At 36.7% G+C, this 22,043-nt stretch overlaps 1 protein-coding gene across 1 annotated transcript in view; it reads right to left on the bottom strand.

The window, feature by feature from the left end:
• DNAJC1 (DnaJ heat shock protein family (Hsp40) member C1) overlaps positions 1-22,043 on the bottom strand; it is a 203,067-nt gene that overhangs the window by 69,142 nt on the left and 111,882 nt on the right. The window contains exon 8 of the mRNA XM_022580478.3: positions 17,895-18,058. Coding sequence (XP_022436186.1) covers positions 17,895-18,058 — 164 coding nt within the window. The remainder of the gene's footprint in view (positions 1-17,894; positions 18,059-22,043) is intronic.

Here is a 22,043-nt window from a genome sequence, read left to right as displayed (position 1 = left end):
ATGAGTTACTAAGAATTTAATACAGCAGGATCTAAAAACCTGCTGTATTGTTTACTTTTTACTGCTTAAAAGAAATGTGTCCTAGTTCAGGACTATCCAGTGCATACAGAAGCCATTAGGCTCCAATTGTGTGTGAAGAGATGAGGGTGGAAAAGAAAATCTGAGTGCAAATGGAAGCGTTGAAGAAAAGGGCAAGACAACTGGGGGGACAGAAGAGCTCCTAAAATTGGTAACAGGATATGATGACATACTTGCACTTGGAGGCAAGCTTGAGAGCGGTGGCGAGGCCCCTGGTTAGCTTGGCATGAGGAGAGCAGTTGCCAGTGGGCCTCTTGCTGTATCAGAGACTACAGACACCACACTGGCCAAACCAGGAGGACAAGCAAAGGGGACTCACTTCAGAAGAAATTAGAGGGCATTCTCAGATAATCAACAAAGCAGTAATCTCAGACCGAGTGACTTCTTTTTGGAGAGACAACTGGGAAAGGGGCCAGGGCCCAAAGAATGACTAACAGTGGACTTCTCACAGACCCTGATGGGGAAGGGCTTAAAGTCAGAAATTTCTTCGGAAAAACTGAGAGATTTGACATCTTTTGTACTCTAGTGTTATCAAACAAGTTACCTCTAAAAGAATCTTATAAAATATAGGTGTTTAATATTTGTTGAAAGTGATTTTAGTAGACTTAAAACAGGATTTTAATAAAATAAGACTACCAGACACATAAATATCTCAGTTTTTCGTGCTCTCAAATATACTGGCCATTTTCTGTCTTGATGATCAAGAAAACCATGAAATGCACTTTTAACAGCACCATATAGTAAATCATTCATTGGGATGTCTTTTCTGCTATCCAGTCTATAATAGTCAGAGACAATGTTTAAAAAGAGTTTTCCTTTTCTTCCTGAAGCTTTACTTAAGTGAGAAACAGCTTTAATACAAAGGGTCAATTCAGCACAATATAAGATTTTCTAACAGGCAAAGTTCAAATTTATCTTTTGGAAAAGGCAGATATTCTAGATCTAATATGGCCATGGCCAAACTATTTTGAAAATATAATACACTTTAGAAAATGTATGTAAAACAATTTTATTAAAGGGTAAACTAATGAATGATGAAAATATTCAGTGGCAAGCTGCTATTATCAACGATGAACACAAACAGTTAACTGCTGGGTAACAGACTGGGACCTTTCACCGGAGACTTCAGCTGTTATCAAACTAATTACATTAAAAAGCTTTTAAAATGAAAACCCTGTTCTTACAAATAAAACAGATCTATCTAGGCAGTTTTAGGTAGGTGACGATCTAGCAACAAAAAAATCTCACCAATACTCCAATGTACTTAGGGATCGCTTCTTTTGGTTCTGTTGTTAAGACATGGGAAAGATAATAATTCTGAATGGTTTAAAGTCATCTTGCTAGGCAAGTAACAGGAAGGTACGATATTAAATGACTTCAGGATAATATAATAGGTGCCTTAATAATAGAGACAAACTGATAAAAAGAAGAAAGAAAACAGGCTGATATTTATATTCTCTATGTATCCCCTAAATACCAATAGTCAAATAATTTGCATAACTGTAGTGAATCCTGGAGACAGATGAAGGATGGCTGAATCAGACATACAGTAAAAGGTAAAGAAATGGAGTTTTCCCAAGGACAGTGGTGTGCTGGAGCCCACTTACACCAGCTCATGAGCGCCAATTGCCAAAGTTTCAGGAACTGTGTGAGCCAGTTATTAAACGTATCCATTATTAAAAATTAGATTATATAAGCTTTTAATTAAATTATACTAAAAAAGGTAATAGTCAAAATTCATTGCTTCCTCTTTTACATTTTATTATTATGTATCCTTTGAGGATATTCACATCTAGTGTATCTACATGATGGAAATATTACAGAATGGTAAACTACTGCTCCACATCTTTTCCCAACTCCACTTTCAGTGACTTCATGTTGATAATTTCAAATCAGCCACGATGAGAGTAAATTACCAGTAAAATTGGCAAATGCTACAAATTGAGGCTTCTTTTTTCCCTCCAAGGAATCAATTTTTAAAAATTCACCTACCTACCAGTACCATGGGGTATTCTAAAAATATTTATAAGCATGGCTGGTTTAAAAGCAGTAACACTGTGAAATACTTAAAAAACGACTTCCTGAAAAATCATTGATGACAAATAGGGAATATTCTCTTAAATGCTACTAAAATATAAACTAGATCAATCCTGGAATACTCCAGAATATAAATAAATGGTTTTTTATTTTATAAAGAAAAATATGCCACCCATCTTTGACTGCTATGACTTTGGGGGTTTAATTTTGGTTTGGAGTCATTCTAAACATAAATGAAGAGGATGTGGCATAAGGGCAGAATAAGAAACCACCAAGAGTCATTGTTGAATACTTCGCGGGCCCATGCTCACAGCTCTAAGTGTTACCATCAACATGTTTAAATAGGAACAGCATTCTGGAAGTTGTTTTCCTGATGAAGATACATGCCCTTTTCCACTTAAATAACTTTCTCTTGTTTACATTCACACACCTACTCAAGTATCTTTTTTCTGACAATAATCTGATTTTGTTTCTGTTGTTTTTATTTACTCACTTTTCTGTACTCACCATAACTCTTTCAAAACATTAAGTTTTTGGGGCTTCCCTGGTGGCGCAGTGGTTTAGAGTCCGCCTGCCAACTCAGGGGACACGGGTTCGAGCCCTGGTCTGGGAAGATCCCACATGCCGTGGAGCAACTGAGTCCATGTGCTGCTACTACTGAGCCTGTGCTCCTCAACAAGAGAAGCCACCGCAATGAAGACTGAACCCAGCCTAAAATAAATAAACCCAGCCTAAAATAAATAAACAAATAATTAATTAAAAAAAAAAACACATTAAGTTTTTGTGTATATGGAATAATGTGAAACTGAGGAGGGCAGCCATGTTTCTTAGAACTTCAGGGTTTTTCCAAGATGCCTTGCCTCAATGGGGTGAGGAAGAGGCCATACGGATGGGACTCTAGCCTCCCTCATTCTGACATTAAGCAGAGAAGCTCAGCCTTTTGTAGCTGTCTTTCATATATTGGGGTTATGTGTAAAATGTCACTAGGAAGGAAGGAAGGAAGGGAGGGAGGGAGGGAGGGAGGGAGGGAGGGAGGGAGGGAGGGAGGTGGAAAGAGAAAAGAAAAGAAAACCAGTGTGTTAGGGAACTTAGGTACGCCAATGTTTGAGTGTGTGTGTGCATATGCGTGCATGTGTACCACCTGTAATTATGCAAGGTGTGTTTGTGTGTGTGTTGGGAGGAACAGGTATAGGTAGATTGGGTCTATTTATTGTTAAAACACAAGTGCATTTTTAACTGAATTATATGCATTGTATTTTATATATACACCTACACAAAGATCTAATTGATTTAAATTACTGATATTCGAGGTTTTTTTAAATTAAAATTTAAAGTTACAGAGTATGCAGATAATCTAGGTTTTAAAGGGAACAAGAAAACAATTCTAAGTTTTGAATCTTCACGTAATTACATTATATGTGTTTTAAAAAATAATTTCATGTGTTGTATATTTTTTATAAAACAAGGGCAACACTATCTCTCAAAACAAATAGAAACAAAGAACACTTTACAGAGATAAATAAAATGAGAAGTCCCTGAGATAGTAAATTTTTAGACAATAAAACACATTGCTGGTTGGAATACTGTCTTTTCAAAAATATAGCCAAACACCTTTCAAACTAAATAGTCTTTCAAGTTTGAAAAGGGAAAATAAATAAATTCATTGATTTAAATTACTAGAAATGCATTTACTTTAAAGACCTTTTCTTTTCTTTTTTCCTACAGCAAGTAAATCAATCAAAGAGTAAAGTGCAATAATGACTGCAAGACAAGAGTTCAAGGAAGATGAAATACTGGCTGTATGGAAGATGTGTGTTCCACAGACTTTGTTCTGAGGTCTTCCATCCCAATACTAATCAGGCCCCATCTAGCTTAGTTTATGAAATCTGACATGGGTACAGCCTATGGCAATAAGGATGCAGGATAGTGATTTTATTTCTTATTTTATTCATTGCAGCCCCAGGGAGAGAGATAACGAGAACAGGAATGAAATCCAAGTCTCCTACATAAAACACTGCAGAACATTACCACTAGGTCACCAGAGGGAAAAAGAAGAAACTATTTTATTTTAGAAGAGTTTATTTGTTATAGTATTTATGGTGGAAAATTATTTTGTTTGACTTACCAATGACTCATTAAAACCTCACTTTTATTAATCATATACATGGATTGTTTTCGCACAAAAAATGTTTGACATCTGCTCATTGGACTTAAAATACTTAACTACATTGTTTCAAAAATTGAAAAAAAAATTACTATCACCAACTTAACTTATAATGTTGGGCAATTATAATCAGAAATAACTTTTCGTATTTCACTTTTTATCTAATATTCCTACTATTTGGATATTTGTCATCTTTTACTTATTGCTTTAAAGTGCTACAGGCACTGCCACTAATGAAAGCTGTGGCAAATTCTGGGAGAAATTACCTGGGTTTGACCCTTTCAAGAGCTTAAGAAGGTTAAGAAATTCCATAGATGGATTCATGCCTAATATACTTACACTGGTTGAGCCATGTAAAATTCCTGATATTTGAATGTTTTTACCCTAAATAACAAAAAACAACAATATGATTGAACTAAATATTGTACAGTGCCCCTAATAATCAAACACCCCTTGCAAAATGGAAAAAATGTTACCAGGGTTGTGAGAGTTAAATGAGCAACTCAATGTTCAGTAGGACATAGGACAATATCTGACACAAGATGTCAAGAATGATGATGATAATGATAAAAATTTGTATTTCCCCTATTTGATATGGAATTATCAGTAAAGTCAACAGCTAGCTTTCTGCTATGGTATTTTCCTTATGCAATTTGTCTATATGAGCTATACAGAGGTATAGCCTCTGTCTACGGTCATTTGCCACCATGTCATATGCCCAGGGTAACCATTCCTAGAAGTTCATCTCTCCATTACATCATTTTACAGCAATATTTTGTGACAGCTTACAAACATGGTACTTAAAACCTTTCCAAATATATACTGGACAAAGCAAAAACGAGTTAGGGAGATGATTGGAGAAGCTCTTGAACAAAGTCAACTTCTTAATACAAACAGCAGAGAGGTCAACTGGGACATATATTTCTCTTCATTTGGTTTCTACTAATAAAAGGACAAAAGAAAAATTTTAATGTAGATGAAAACTCTGAAAATAACAGGAAGATCCCAAAGAAGGCTAGAGTAAAAGGAAAATTTTGGTTTAGGGTTTCTCAGTTTACAAAATGTTTTAACATACATACTTTTATCTCTAAGGTAGAAAGATCAGATAATTTCACACTCTTTGTATGGTGTTAAGTAATAAGAAAACAAAAACCCGGATCATATAGGTAATAAACAGTGATGCTAAAACTAGAACTTAGGTCTTCAAATCTTAAGAATCCAGTATTTTGTCTCCCACTCCCCCCATTATTATGGTCTCTCAGCAGAAGTCACCATGATAAATTACTCTGGACACTTGATCAATTTAACAAATATCTACTGAGAGTATAAGGTGTGCACATTTCTTCGGTCAGTTCAACCAAAGAAACCATAGGTAAAAATTCTAATGAGAAAAGAATACAGGCTTTGAAACAAAGGAATCCAGGAAATGAAATGCTGTATCATCACACAGTTCTACACACAAAAAACTCCTGTATGACTTCATTTTAACTACTTACATATGCAATGACCTTATTTACAAATGTTACTTTCTCAGGTACTGGGAGTTAGGGCTGTAACATATAAATTTTAGGGGGACACAGCTCAACACATAACACACAAAATACACACACAAAATAGATGAAGTAAAGGGTCAAAGGTCATTTTACTGTCTGGGGAGTAGCAACAGAAACTCATGCAAGACTATAATAAGAGGCATATTGAATACTACATATTATCCACAAAAGGAAGACTAAAAGAGTGTATAATGACATCAAGTTTATAGAAGGGAGAAATGGAAATTTAAAATTAATCCAAAAGAAAGCAAGAGAGGAAACAGATAAAGAGGGACAAATAGAAAGCAAATACTAAGATGATAAATTTGAACCCCAAAATATCACTAATTATACTAAATATAGATGAATTAAATGCTCATCCCAAATTCCTAAAATGGTAAACTTAAATAATAAAAAAACTATATGCAAACAGAAGGCAGTAACAGAAAGATATCTGGAAATACCTATCTTTTAGGAAAATAAACATGAGTTGAAGAGGAAGTCACAAGGAAAATTAGACTGTTTCAAACTGAATGAAAATGAATACGCAATATCAAAATTTGTGGGATACAGCTAAAATACAAATGTATAAATATTAAAAATACCAAATATAAAGCTCTACATTTAAATAATTCAGTGTTCAGAAAAAACTTACAGCATTAATACTTAGAAAAGAAGGAAGTTCTCAAATCAATGACCTAAACATCCACCTTAAGAAACTAGAAAAAGAGCAAATTAAACCCCAAATAAGTAGGAGACAGGAAAAAATTAATAGCGGAAATCTATGAACACAAGACTAAAAAACAACAGAGGAAAATCAATGAAACCAAAAGCTGATTTCTAAAGAAAATCAGTAAAATGGATGTACTTCTAGAGACCCTGACCAAAAATAAAACAGAATCTGACATGGGGCTTGCCTGGTGGCACAGTGGTTGAGAGTCTGCCTGCTAATGCAGGGGACACGGGTTCGAGCCCTGGTCTGGGAAGATCCCACATGCCGCAGAGCAGCTAGGCCCGTGAGCCACAACTACTGAGCCTGTGCGCCTGGAGCTTGTGCTCCGCAATGAGAGACTGCGACAGTGAGAGGCCCGCGCACCGCGATGAAGAGAGGCCCCCACTCGCCGCAACTAGAGAAAGCCCACGCACAGAAACAAAGACCCAAAAATAAATAAATAAAGTTTTTAAAAAACTGCAGTCCCCAACACCCAGTATTTCCTTCTTCCCCCTCCTCGTTCTCTTTAAAAAAAAAAATGAAAAGAAGACACAAATTACCAATATCAGAAATGAAAGAGACATCACTACAGATATTAAAATGATAATAAGGGAATATTATAAACAACTTATTCCAGTATATTCAACAACCTGGATAAAACAGTCAAATCCCTTCAAAAAGAAAAACAGCCAAAGCTACCTTAAGAAAAAAATAGATGGAATTCCACACAAATGCTTGTAGAAAAGAGAAGAGGAAGGAACACTTCCCAATGCATTCTATGAGGCCAGTATTACCTGATATGAAGAGGACACAAAAACATTAAAATATAACAAAATTGTAGACCTATCCTTCATGAAAGCTACTAGGACTAATAAGTGAGCATAGCAAAGTTACAGGATAAAAGGTTAATATACAAAAATTAATTGTATTTCGATATACTCATATCAGAAACTGAAATTAAAAATACAATTCAGAATAGTATAAAATATGAAATATTTAGGTATAAATTTGACAAAATATGTTTCTAAGAGAAATTAAAGGAGACTTAAATAAAATAAGAGATATACATGTTAATGGATCAAAAGACTCAATACTGGGACTTCCCTGGTGGCGCAGTGGTTAAGAATCTGCCTGCCAATGCAGGGTACATGGGTTTGAGCCTTGGTCCGGGAATATCCCACATGCTGTGGAGCAACTAAGCCTGTGTGCCACAACTACTGAGCCTGCGCTCTAGAGCCTGTGTTCTGCAACAAGAGAAGCCACCTCAACGAGAAGCCCAGGCACTGCTACAAAGAGTAGCCCCCACTTGCCGCAACTAGAGAAAGCCCGTGTGCAGCAACAAAGACCCAAGACAGCCAAAAAAAAAAAGACTCAGTATTGTTACGATGCAAAACCTCCCCAAATTTATCTACAGATCAATTCAACTGCAATAAAAATTCCAGCAGAATCTTTTGCACAAATTGACAACTTGATTTTAAATTTTATAAAGAAATGTAAAGAACTAGAATAGCCAATACAATTTTGAAAAGGAGATTAACAGTTGGAGGATTTATACTATCTGATTTCAAGGCTTATTATCAAGACAAATTGTATTGGTGTAAATATAGACATACAGATTAAAAAAAACAGAATAGAGAGCCCAGTAATAAACCAACACATATACAGTCAATTATTTTCAACAAAGGTCCCATGCCAACTGAATGGGAAAAGTATAACGTTTTTAACAAATGGGGCTACTGGATATCTAAATGTCAAGCAAACAAACAAAAACCACCTCAACGCTTACCTCCCACTACACACAAAAATTAACTTGAAATCTCACAGACCTAAATTTAAGAGCTAAAATTGTAAAACTTCTAAATGGAAACATGGGAGAAACTCTCAGTAACTTTGGGTTTGGTAAAGACTTCTTAATTAGGACAGGAAAAGAACTTAGTATAAAAGAAAATACTTAATAAACTGAACATCTGAATTTAAAACTTTTGCTCTTCGAAAGACACTATTACTAAAATAAAAAGCAAGTTAGGGTGCTTCCCTGGTGGCGCAGTGGTTAAGAATCTGCCTGCCAATGCAGGGGACACAGGTTCGATCCCTGGTCCAGGAAGATCCCACATGCCATGGAGCAACTAAGCCCATGCGCCACAAATATTGAGCCCATGTGCCACAACTAGTGAAGCCCATGCACCTAGAGCCCATGCTCCGCAGAAAGAAAAGCCACCACAATGAGAAGCCCACGCACCGCAACGAAGAGTAGTACCCATTCGCCACAACTAGAGAAAGCCCACGCGCAGCATCGAAGACCCAACGCAGCCAAAAATAAATAAATAAATAAATAATTTATATATTAAAAAAAGCAAGTTATAAACAAGGAGAAGATATCTGCAAAACATATAGATGACAAAAGTGTTCCAAATATGTAGAGAATTTTAAACTCAATAATAAAACAAGCATGGGCCATAGATTTGAAGAGAGACTTCATAAAAAAGATACTCTAATGAAAAATAAACAGATAAAAAGATGCTCAGCATTATTAACCATTAGAGAACTGCAAATTAGAATCACAATGAGATAGTCCTACACATCCACTAGAATGGTAAAAAGAGTGTTAACAGCAAAGGTTGGCCAAGATGTGGAGCAACTGCAACTCTTACACATTGCTGGTGGGAATGTAAAATTAACAGCCACTCTGGAAAACACTTTGGCAACTTTTAAAATATTTAGATATACACACATCACACCTTCCAGTCATTTTACTGCATGGTATTTACCCAAGAGAAATGAAGGCATAAGTCCATACAAAGACATGTACAATGAATCTTCATAGAAGACTCATTTATAATGGCCAGACACTAGAAACAAATCAAATGTCTATCAACTAATAAACTTAAAACACTGTAGTGTATCCATACAATAGAATATTACTCAGCACTAAAAAGGGAAAACTATAGAAACATGAATAAATCTCACAACAGAGTATGCACTGTATGCTCCTATATACATAATATGTTAGATCATGCAAACTAACCCACTATGGATCATTATTCAGTGATAAAAAGAAACACACTACTGATACACTCAAACACTTGGAGGTATCTTAAGGGCATAATGTGAGTAAAAAAAAAAAAAGTGAATCTGAGCACCTAAATCTATAAAGCAAATATTAACAGAATAAAGGGAGAAGTAGACAGCAATACAATAATAGTAGGAAACATTAATACCCCACTTGTATCAATGGGCAGATCATCCAGACAGAAAATCAATAAGGAAGACTAGCCTGAAATGACACGTTAGACCAGACTGAATTAATAACACATACAGGACATTCCATCCAAAAGCAACAGAATACATATTCTTCTCAAGTACACATGGATCTCCAGGATAGATCAGATGTTAATTAGCCCACAAAACAAGTCCTAAATTTAAGAAGATTGAAATCATATCAAGCACCTTTTCCTACCACAATGGTATTGACATTAGAAATCAATTACAAGAAGAAAGCAAAACTCACAGATGTATGGTGATTAAGCATATGATCATCTGGGTAGATGCATTTGACAAAACTGGACAAAAATATTCATTTATGGTAAAAACTCTCAACAAAGTGTGTATAGAGGGAATGCACCACAACATAATAAAGGCCGTATGTGACAAGCCCAAAGCTAACATCATACTGAACACATGAAAAGATGCTCAGCATCACTAATCAACAGGGAAATGCATATCAAAACCATAATGAGATATCATCTCACACTTGTTAGAATGGCAATTATCAAAAAGACAAGAAATAACAAGTGGTGGCAGGGATATGGAGAAAAGGGAACTCCTGTGCACTGTTGGTGGGAATGTATATTGGTCCAACCACTATGGAAATCAGTACAGAGATTCCTCAAAGTATTAAAAATAGAACTACCATATGAGCTAGAAGTTCCACTTCTGGGTATTTATCCAAAGAAAGTGAAAACACTAATTTGAAAAGATATATGCACCCCAATGTTTGTTGCAGACTATTTACAATAGCCAAGGTATGTAAAGGACTTCAGTGTCCTTTGACGGATGAATGGATATAGAAAATGTGACACACAGATCCACAGACACACACAGGAATATCATTCAACCATAAAAAGAAGGAAATCTTACCATTTGTGACAACATGGATGGACCTTGAGGGCATTATGCTAAGTAAAATAAATCAGGTAGAGAAAGACAAATACCAGACGATCTCACTTTTTTAGAGGAATCTTAACAAAAACAAACAAAAACCAAGAAAACTAAGCTCAAAAAAAAAGAGAACAGACTGGGTTTTTTTCTTTTTTTTATAACTTTACTTATTTATTTGTTTTTATTTTTGGCTGTGTAGGGTCTTCGTTGCTGTGCGCGGGCTTTCTCTAGTTGCGGTGAGCGGGGGGTTACCCTTTGTTGCCGTGCACGGGCTTCTCATTGCAGTGGCTTCTCTTGTTGCGGAGCACGGGCTCTAGGCATGCGGGGTTCCATAGTTGTGGCTCACGGGCTCAGTAGTTGTGGCTCACGGGCTCTAGAGTGCAGGCTCAGTAGTTGTGGCGTATGGGCTTAGTTGCTTCATGGCATGTGGGATCTTCCTGGACCAGGGCTGGAACCCGTGTCCCCTGAATTGGCAGGTGCATTCCTAACCACTGCAGCACCAGGGAAGGCCCAGACTGGTTTTTATAAGAGGTGTGGCTGTGGCAGTGAGGGGTGGATGAAATGGGTGAAACGGTACGAATAAATAAGTCATGGGGATGTCATGTACAGCACGGTGACTATACTTAATAACACTGTACTGCATATTTGAAAGTTGCTAGGAGAGTATATCTTAAAAGTTCTCATCACAAAACAAATTTTTGTAACTATGTGTGGTGATGGGTGTTAACTATACTTACCGCGGTGATTCCTTTGCAATCCATACAAAGTCGAGGGACTTCCCTGGTGGCGCAGTGGTTAAGAATCCACCTGCCAACTCAGGGGACATGGGTTCGAGCCCTGGTCCCACGTGCCACAGAGCAACTAAGCCCATGCACCACAACTACTGAGCCTGCACTCTAGAGCCCGCGCGCCACAACTACTGAGCCCGTGTGCCACAACTACTGAAGCCCGCGTGCCTAGAGCCCATGCTCCGTTAACAAGAGAAGCCACCGCAATGAGAACCCTGCGTACCACAACGAAGAGTAGCCCCCTCTCGCCATAACTAGAGAAAGCCCGCGCACAGCAACAAGGACCCAACACAGCCAAAAATAAATAAATAAAAAATACATACAAAGTCGAATCATTATGTTGTAAATATGAAACTATTGTTATATGCCAATTACACCTCACTAAAAAAAAGAAATGAATAAAAATGAAAAGGCATTAAAAAATGTCTACCTCAAGAGGTCACACAATGAATGATTCCGTTTATATAACGTTCTCAAAATGACAAAACTCCTGAGAAAGAATAAATTAATGGTTGTCAGAGGTTAAGGACGGTGGGAAGGTGATGGGTGTGAATATAAAGAAGCATGAGTGATGTACTTGCGTTTTGTATCTTGACTAGCTCTGTATCTTTATTGCAGTGGTTGTTACATTAATCTACACGTGATAAAATGGCATACAACCATACACAGCCATTGTACTTAATGTCAATTTCTTGGTTTTGAAATTGTATTGTAGTTACACAAGATATAACTATCAGGGAAAACTGGGTTAAAGGTACATTAGAATTCTGTGTACTATCAAATCATATCAAATCAAATGGGTTTAAGAAAGCAAGGTGGTTTAATGTTAGAAAAACAATCTATATAATTCATCTCATTAACAAAATAAAGGTTAAAAAGCTATAATCATCATAACGGACACAAAAAATATTTGATAACATTTTATAACGTTCATTTTTAATAAATAAAAATTCTTAGCAAATCTAGGAAGAAATTTTGATTTTAAAAATTCACAGTGTGATGTTAACAAAAATGGCAGAGTAAGGAACTCCAAACCTACTCTCTGTATAAAAGCAACAAAAAAAAAAGGTCAGAATCTATCAGAATCAAGTTTTTCTAAACTCTGGAAATTAATCAAAGGCTTGCAGTACTATGGGTAACATGTACTAAAGAAAGACAGCTGATTCTTGATAAGAACAGCAACCTCTGGGCTACATTAACTTACCCCAGTCTTATTCCCTGTTCCACAGCTCAGCACTACCTATGAAAATAACAACCATATTCTCGATTGTGGAGGGAGCAGAATGAACTAATTTTCAAGGAACTGTAATCATTTGTTTTGATCTGTTTCGTGGCTCCTTGGAAGATCAAAAGGCTTGTCTTTATTTTGCCTAACTGAAAACTGGCCTAATGCTAAAAGCTCTTCCCTGGGGGCATTTTGGGAAAATGGTTACTGTCTAGTATCTTAGCCACTGCTTCCTGAGGCAACAGAAAAAAGCTGGGCAAACAGCAGATTAACCAAAAAGCTTGAAAAGAAAGGCTGAGGAATAAGATGCTCTGAGAATCTAGGCCACGTGCATGCTCAAGGCTGTGAGCATGGTCAGAAAAGACCTGAGAAGGACTTAAGTTCTCACCTGCTGTTGATCTTGAGGCTCTCTGGAAGCAGAAAGTAAAAGCTAAGGCAGAATTGTCAACTGCCTGACTGGGTGTGGAAGCTGAGCCCCAACACATACACAGAGCCCACGCCAAAGACTGGAAGAAATTTTGGCTACAGGCATTCAGGGAAATCTCTGTCCAATTATTAGCTGATCACTAAGCTAATTGAATAGAGACTTCGGTGGCTACACAAAACAAAAGAAACAGAGTTTGTAGAATTAGTACAGAAAAGTCTGTAAACAAACAAACAACAACTACAATAAGCCAAACATAACAATAAATCCTGGAAAGGGGAGAGAATCTGATTTTTTCAGAGTCGCAACTAATAACCGTCACAATACCCATTCTTCAACAGGAACAACGATAACTGCCATACCTGCAAAGAAACAATATAGTATGGCCCAAACAAAGGAAAAAATAAATAGAAACTGTGCCTGAGGAAGACCAGACACTGGGATTTCTAGGCAAAGGCTTTAAATCAGCCATTTTAAATATTCAACAAGCTAAAGGAAACCATGCCCAAAAAACTAAAGGGAAAGTATGAGAACAGTGTGTCACCTAGTTGAGAATAGATCAATAAATAGGTAGAAATTATTAAAAGGAATAAAATAGAAATTCTGAGGGTGAAAAGTGCCATAACAAATTAAGAATTCACTAGAGGGGCTCAACAGCAGGTCTGAACAGGCAGAAAAAGAATCAGCAAACTGACAAATAAACCCACTGAGATTATCTGGTCTGAAGAACAGAAAGAAAAGAGAATTAAGAAAAATAAGCAAAGCCTCAGAGGCCTGTGGGATACCATTAAACATATCAACATATGCTTAATACGAGTAACAGAAAGGCGAAAGGAGGAAGGGGAAGGGGGGGTGAGAGAGAAAGAGAGAATATTTGAAGAATAATGGTCAAAACTTCTAAAATTTGAAGCTCAATGAACTCCAAAAGGATAAACTCACAGGAATCCACATCTACATACATCACAATCAAACTGATCAAAAGCTAAAGACAAAGAAAGAATCTTCAAAACAGGAAAGGACAAGTAACTCATCATGTACAAGAGATCATCAATAAGATTAACATCTGATTTCTAATCAGAAACCAGAAGGTAGAAGGTAGTGGGATGATGTACTCAAAGTGCTGAAAGAAAAGAACAGTCAAACCAAAATTATTTATCTGGCAAAACTATCCTTCAAAAATGAAGGAAAAATTTTGACATTCCCAGATAAACAAAAAGTGAGAGAGTTTGTTGCTAGCAGTCTGGCCCTACAAGTGCTTAAAGGGACTCCTTCAGAACGAAATGAAGGGACATTAGACAGTTACTCAATGGCATATGAAGAAATAAACACCAGGATAGGTGTTTTTGTGTTTACACAGGTAAAAATACAAAAGAGCATAAATGTAATTTTTGTTTGTAATTCTTTTTTAATCTCACTAAAAGACAACTGCATAAAGCAATAGTTATAAATCTAAGTTGACAGGCACACAATATATACAGATTTAATCTGTGACAATAACACATTATATGGCGGAAAGTTTAACACTACTGAAACTAAGTTGGCATTAATCCTAACTAGATTGTTATAAATTAAGATGTTAATGTAATCCCTAGAGAAACCACAAAATATATGTTTGAATAAAGACTTGTATGTGAATGTTCATAGCATTTTTATCATAGTCCCAAAGTGGAATCAAACTAAATATCCATTAGCTGAAGAATGGGTAAACAGTATGTGATATATCCATGATGGAATATTATTTAGCCATAAGAAGAAATGAAGTACTGTTAAATAACACACCCTGAATACTTTATACCAAGCAAAACACAAAAGGCCACATACTGAAAAGAAAAAAGAAAAAAAAAAAAAGGCCACATACTGTATGATACCAATTATGTGAAATGTCTAGAATAGGCAAATCCATAGACAGAAAATAGATTAGCAGTTGCCAGGAAGGGGAGAGAGGAGAATTGGAGCTAACTGCTAACAAGCAGAGGGTTATTTATTTATTTTTTTGGTGTGATGAAAATCTTGAATTAGATAGTGGTGATGGTTGCACAACACAGTGAATAGACGACAACCACTGAACTGTGTGCACTTTTAAATGGTGAATTTTATGTTATGTGAAGTGTGTCTCAGTAAAAAATGCTACAGAAAGCCTACAGCATATATCACATTTAACAGTTAAACAATAAAAGAATATATAATTTTAATAATGAAATAAAACTTTTATATCACTTTTATTCTACGTGTACTAGAGATCCTTAGCACAAAAGAAAAAAAAGTGTAATACTCAGAGAAACTGTTAAAATTAAAAAATAAATTTAGCAAGGTTACAGGACACAAGGTTATTATACAAAAATCAATTGTATTTCTATATAGCAAATATAATTGGAAAGTGAAGTTTAAAAAAACAATATCATATATAATGTCATCTAAAAACACTAAATGACCAGGAATAAATTTTTTTTAAACGTACAGTATATACACACAAAAACCTGTAACACATTAAAAATAATTTTTTAAAGACCTATATGAATGGATTTATTCATGGGTTGTAGAGTCAATACTGTCTGGATGCCAGTTCTTCCAAAATTAATCTATATATTCAATGTAATCCCAATTGAATATCTAAGCTGAATAATTTGTGGAAAACGGCAAGTTACTTTAAAAATTTATATGTGAGGGCTTCCCTGGTGGCGCAGTGGTTAAGAATCCGCCTGCCAATGCAGGGGACACGGGTTCAAGCCCTGGTCCAGGAAGATCCCACATGCCACGGAACAACTAAGTACGTGTGCCACAACTACTGAGCCTGTGCTCTAGAGCCGCAAGCCACAACTACTGAGCCCACGAGCCACAACTACTGAAGCCCGCGTGCCTAGAGCCCTGCTCCGCAATAAGAGAAGCCGCTGCAATGAGAAGCCTGCGCACCACCAGGAAGAGTAGCCCTCGCTCACCACAACTAGAGAAAGCCCACGTGCAGCAACGAAGACCCAACACAGCCAAAAATAAAATAAAATAAAATAAAATAAATAAAAATTTATATGTGAATGTAAAGTGGCAATCTTATAGCAGGAAAACTAAGTTGGAAAATTACTATACCAGATATATAGTACATAGCTACAGTAATTAAGATTGTGTGGTATCAGCACAAGCATGGAGAAATAGATTAATGGAACAAAGCAGAAAGTCTAGAAACAGACCACATGGTTATGGACACTTGTTCTATAATAAAGGTGGCATTTGCAGAGCTGTAGGGAGGAGTCTTTTCTTTAACTGGTATTGGGTCAGTTGGTTTGGAAAACTTTTGAAAAAATATTAAACTTGATCATTACTTTACAATAAACACAAAGTCCAGGGGATTATGAATCTAAATGTAAAAAGTAGAATACTAAAGCTTCTAGAAAAATTTGGAAATATCTTTATGACTGCAAAGTGGGAAAAGATTTCTTAAACACAACACAAACATCAAATAAAGGAAAGGAAAAGACTGATGACTAAAATTAATAACTCTGGTCATCAAGACACCATTAAGAGAATGAAAACGCAAGCCAAAGTGGCAGAAAACGTGCAAAGATTCACTTCTGAAATACATTAAAAACCTCTTTACAAATCAGTAAGAAAAACACAGGCAACCCAATAATAAAAAAAGACTTGAAAAGGCATTTCACATAGGAGAATATCAGTGTCCAATAAACATAAGAAAGTGTTTAAACTTATTCATCAAAGGTTATGCAAATTAAACCATAATTAAATATGACTACACACCTAACTCTATGGTTAAAAACATAAAAGACTTGACCCAGTGTTGGCAAGGATGTAAAGTAATTGAAGTTTTCAGATCCTGTTGCTGAGCTATAAATTGATACAAACATTGAAAAAAAAAAAAGTATTCAGAATTATTTACTAAAGCTGACCCTGCAACTTAACTCCAAAAATAGAAATTTACACATACGTGTACTGAAAGTACAATAGTGTGCAAAGGAAACTTACTCATTATAGTCAAAAACTGGAAACATCAATCTCCAACAAAAATAAATTGTGCTATATTTCTAAATGGATTATACAGCAATGAAAATAAACAAATTACTGCTACACACAATAATGAATAACTATCACAAATACTATATGAATAGAGGAAAGCAGATGCAAAACAGTACATATGGAATGTGTTATGGACTGAATGTCTGTGTCCGTCCCCCCATCCATATGTTGCGATCCTAACCCCCAATGTGATGGTAGTAGGGGGTGGGGCCTTTGGGGGTTCCTTAGGTCATGAGAGTGGAGCCCTCATGAATGGGATTAGTGCCCTTATGAAAGAGACCCCAGAGAGCTCTCTCACCTCTTCCACCATGTGAGGACACAGCAAGAAGACTGCTGTCTATGAATAGGAAGAGGGCCCTCACCAGACACCGAATCTGCCGGCATCTTGATCTTGAACTTCCCAGTCTTCAGAACTGTGAGAAATAAATGTTTGTTGTTTAAACCACCCAGTCTATTATATTTTTGTTACAGCAGCCTGAATGGACTAAGACAGGACGATCCCAGTTATAAACTTCAAACAGCAGGAAAAAGTAATCTATGGTTAGAAGTCAGGATAATCATTATCTTTGTAGAAGAAAAGAAAGGTAGTGACCAGGATGAAGCATGAGTGTGGCTTCTGGACACTGGCAATGTTCTATTTCTTGATCTTGGCAGTGGTTAACTTGATTTACCATGTGATAGTTTACTGAGCTGTGCATCTATATTTTATGTACTTTTCAGTATGTATTTTACTCAATTAAAACAAAAATTTACCTGTTTTTTCTGTGCTCTGTTTCTGTTTTCCAGCCAATCATCCATTTGTTCCTCAATTTCTTCTATAGAAGTTCCATGATCATAAGATTGAATATATGTACTTTCTAAAGGCGTATATACAGGAAATTCAGGTTTTGGTTTTTTTACTTTAACTTTCTTCTGCTCTAAAAAAAAAAAAAATGTTTAAAAGAACCAATCAATAACATAATAGCTTCTAACATTTTATTCATAGACCATTCTTGAAAGAACACATAAATATATATTGTTCTTTCATCAAAATAGAATTGCTTTGCTATAAATAGTTAGCTGTAAGTTTTATTGTGCCCTATCCACTGCATTGTTTTAAAATAAAACTCACAGGTGCTAATGACAGAAGATTATGATATAACCATCATATCAATTTGTATATATCTTTAGTGTTCAAAGTACTGTTCATGAAACATTTCATTATGGCATAGTGAAAAGAGCCTGGTCATTAGTGTTTTAATCCTACCTTTACTATCTAATAGTTGCACAATACTGGGCAAGTAACTTAACCCTTAGAACAAGTGTCCATTTTCTCTTCTGTAAAAGGGAGCTACATCTAACCTCATAAAGTTGATGTGAGGAGAATTATATATCCCCTAACATACTACTTGGCAGAAAATTATCTCTTAATGGTATACATTCATCTTTTCAATATTTTACAAATGCAAAATATAACCTGGCAACATCAAGGGTAGTTATCAATAGATACTTATCAATTTATCAATTGGCCTCTCCATTAAATCCCTTTCTGATTAGAGAGTTAACACTGAGAAGCAACTTCACTCTTGATTACTACTGTCAAACTCATCCATCCTTATAACCATATCTTCTCCATCCTCTATGTATCTGTTATAATACTAATGTAATAAAATTAATATGATATTGGCATATGAAGAGACAAATTCCTAGAATAGAACAGAGAATTCATAAATATTTCAGTTCAGTGGGAAAAGGATTTATTAAATGATGCTGTCACAAATGAATACCCATTTGAAAGAAAATTGGACACAACCTTACAATATATACCAAAATAAATCCCAGTTGGATAAGAGACTTGACTTTAAAAACCAAAACAATAAAAATCTTGCAAAAATAAATCTAAAATACTACCTGTACTATTTAAAGGAAGACAAAATCTTAACTAAGACTGAAAACCCAAATGCTATTTAAAAAAAAGATAAAAGAATAAACAAATCAAGAGAGAAATAACAGATTTGGAAAGATCATCTACAATTCAGAGTACAAACAGAAGACTGATATACAGAATACATAAAGAGATCTTATAAACTGACAAAAGGATAGGCAGCCCAATAGAGAAAAATGGCCAAAAATAATGTGCATTAGGAATACATGGTTGGGCTTCCCTGGTGGCACAGTGGTTGAGAGTCCGCCTGCTGGTGCATGGGACACGGGTTTGTGCCCCGGTCCGGGAGGATTCCACATGCCGCGGAACAGCTGCGCCCGTGAGCCATGGCCGCTGAGCCTGCATGTCCGGAGCCTGTTGCTCCGTGGCGGGAGAGGCCACAGCAGTGAGAGGCCCGCGTACCACAAAAAAAAAAAAAAAAAAAGAATACAGTGTTATGGGAACAGTTCTACTTAACAAGGCTGTTACCTTTCTAGAAATTACATCGCGAAGATCCCACATGCCGCGGAGCAATTAAGCCCATGCGCCACAACTACTGAAGCCCGTGCGCCTAGAGCCCGTGCTCTGCAACAAGAGAAGCCACCACAATGGGAAGCCCGCGCCGAAACGAAGAACAGCCCTGCTCGCTGCAACTAGAGAAAGCCCACGCGCAGCAAAGAAGACCCAATGCAGCCAAATTAAAAAAAAAAAAGATTCCTTATGAAGTTGGTCGTATTACTCAATTTTTCACAATTTCTTTATCTTGAGCAACAAATTATTGCTAAGGGAAAATACACATAAACTAGAACGTATCTCATGGCTACTAATTTTGGCTGCTTATAGAGAATCAGTTATAAAAAGGAAGCAAATAAATTTGGTTTATTTCTGGGATGTTGGTCACAATTGCAAGTATTTGAATCTTTTAAAATATGCATTTAAAAAATCACTTAAAAAAATAATACAAAACTTCCACTCCTGGAAAAATGAAGAAGTACTTTTTCATAGTCCTCTCACTAAGAAAAACTAAAAATTCTAAATGTTATATATGAAACAAACAGAAGAATAATCTGAATGTTGGAGAGAAGACAGACCAACTAGGAATGGCAGGACCCAATGAGCACCAAGGTGGTAACTTCCCTGGGTTTCTTACAGCCTCATATATCCCAGACGTGGTCCCAGGGAAGCTTGCAACCCAAAAACACTGAAAGGCACAGAAATAATAATGGTAATATTAAAAAATTTAAAAAGCTTTCTCTTTCCAGCCAAAAGGACCAGAAAAGCAGCAGCATATCAAGATAAACTTTTAGATTATAACCAATCTACTTCAGGCAAACAACACAGAAAAAACTATGGCCACACCCCACCCCCATGCCAGTGAAGGCTAGTGGGAAGCCTAGACTTCTGCCACAGTGAGGCTGTAATGAGGCACCCCAACCTCAGGGTGATGTGGGAGAAGGCTGTATAAGAAGCCAAGCTTTCATGTCTGCTGAGAGGTGATGTGGGTCCCCCTTCCCATGTGGGAACAGCAGAGACTAAGTTGGTAGTCTGGGTTTCCAAATCTACCCCGGGATAGTAGATTTGGAATAATGAGGTGTCCCTCCTCCTCCCTGCCAGGGTGGTTTCAGAGGAAGCCTAGAGGGCAATCAGGGCTTTCACAACTGTCCAGCTGAGGCACCCCTGCCCTCCACAATGTCAGGGGAGGCCAGGTGGTGAGCAGTAAGGCTGGGGTAAGTGGAGACCTACTGGCAAGCAAGAGCACCCACACCCACCCAACCCTGAAAGGATTCACAACCAGCCTCCCCCTCAGCTGCAATACATGTCATGAAGGGAACCTGGAATTCCACTCCTACCTGACTGTAACAGGGCAGCAACCCTCCCCTTTCCACTGCTAGGCTTTGTTAGAGAACATCAGGTAAAATAGAGGATTTAAATAAGATCCAGAGTCTTATAATACCTGAAATGTCCAAGTTTTAATAAAAAAAAAAAAGTCACTCATCATACCAAGAACCAAGAATATCTCTATCTGAATGAAAAAGATAATCAATAGATGCCAACAGATATCCAAATTACCTGACCAGGACTTTAACACAGCCATATAAAAATGGTTTGACGAGCAATAGTACACATTCTTAAAACAGAGGAAGAAATAAAAAGTCAACAGCAAAGAAACAGAAGATATACAGAAGAACCAAAGAGAAATACCAGAACTGAAAAGTATGCTAACTGAACTTGGCACGTTTTTCAAGTGCAAAATGCAAACAACTGTCAACTCAAAATTCCATATTCAGTGAAAATATCCTTCAGGAATAAAGGGGAAACCAAGACCTCTGCAGACGAAGGGAAACTAAGAGAATTTGTTACCAGCAGACCTATCTGATAATAATGGCTAGTTATCTGAACAGAAAGGAAATCATAAAAGAAAAAAATCTTAAAATAGCTGGAAGGAGAAAGAACAAGAGTAAAAATATGGGTAAATACAATAGATTTTCCTCCTCCTCTTGAGTTTTCTATGTTATATCTGACAGCTGAATGGAAATTATAACATTCAATATATGTAGAGAAAATATTTAAGACAGTTATAAGTGGGAGACATAAATGGATGTAAAGTGAGGTAATGTTTCTATATATCACTTGAAATGGTAAATTGTTTACACCAGTAGATTGTAATGTATATATGACATAATACCTAGAGCACCCACTAAAAACGCTATACAAAATAATATATTAAAAAAACACTATAGGGCTTCCCTGGTGGCGCAGTGGTTGAGAGTCCGCCTGCCGATGCAGGGGACATGGGTTCGTGCTCCGGTCTGGGAGGATCCCCCATGCTGTGGAGCGGCTGCACCGTGAGCCATGTCCGCTGAGCCTGCGCGTCTGGAGTCTGTGCTCCGCAACGGGAGAGGCCACAACAGTGAGAGGCCCGCGTACCGCAAAAAAAAACCACACTATAGATAAATTCAAATGGAATTCTAAAAAGAAAAACATTCGAGTAACCTACA

This window comes from Delphinapterus leucas, chromosome 2 (genome assembly GCF_059928025.1).
Source record: "Delphinapterus leucas isolate spDelLeu-1000000601 "Yukka" chromosome 2, BTC_Dleu_Yukka2, whole genome shotgun sequence".
NCBI classification, from domain to species: Eukaryota; Metazoa; Chordata; class Mammalia; order Artiodactyla; family Monodontidae; genus Delphinapterus; species Delphinapterus leucas.
This window is presented reverse-complemented; position numbering and strand designations above follow the sequence as displayed.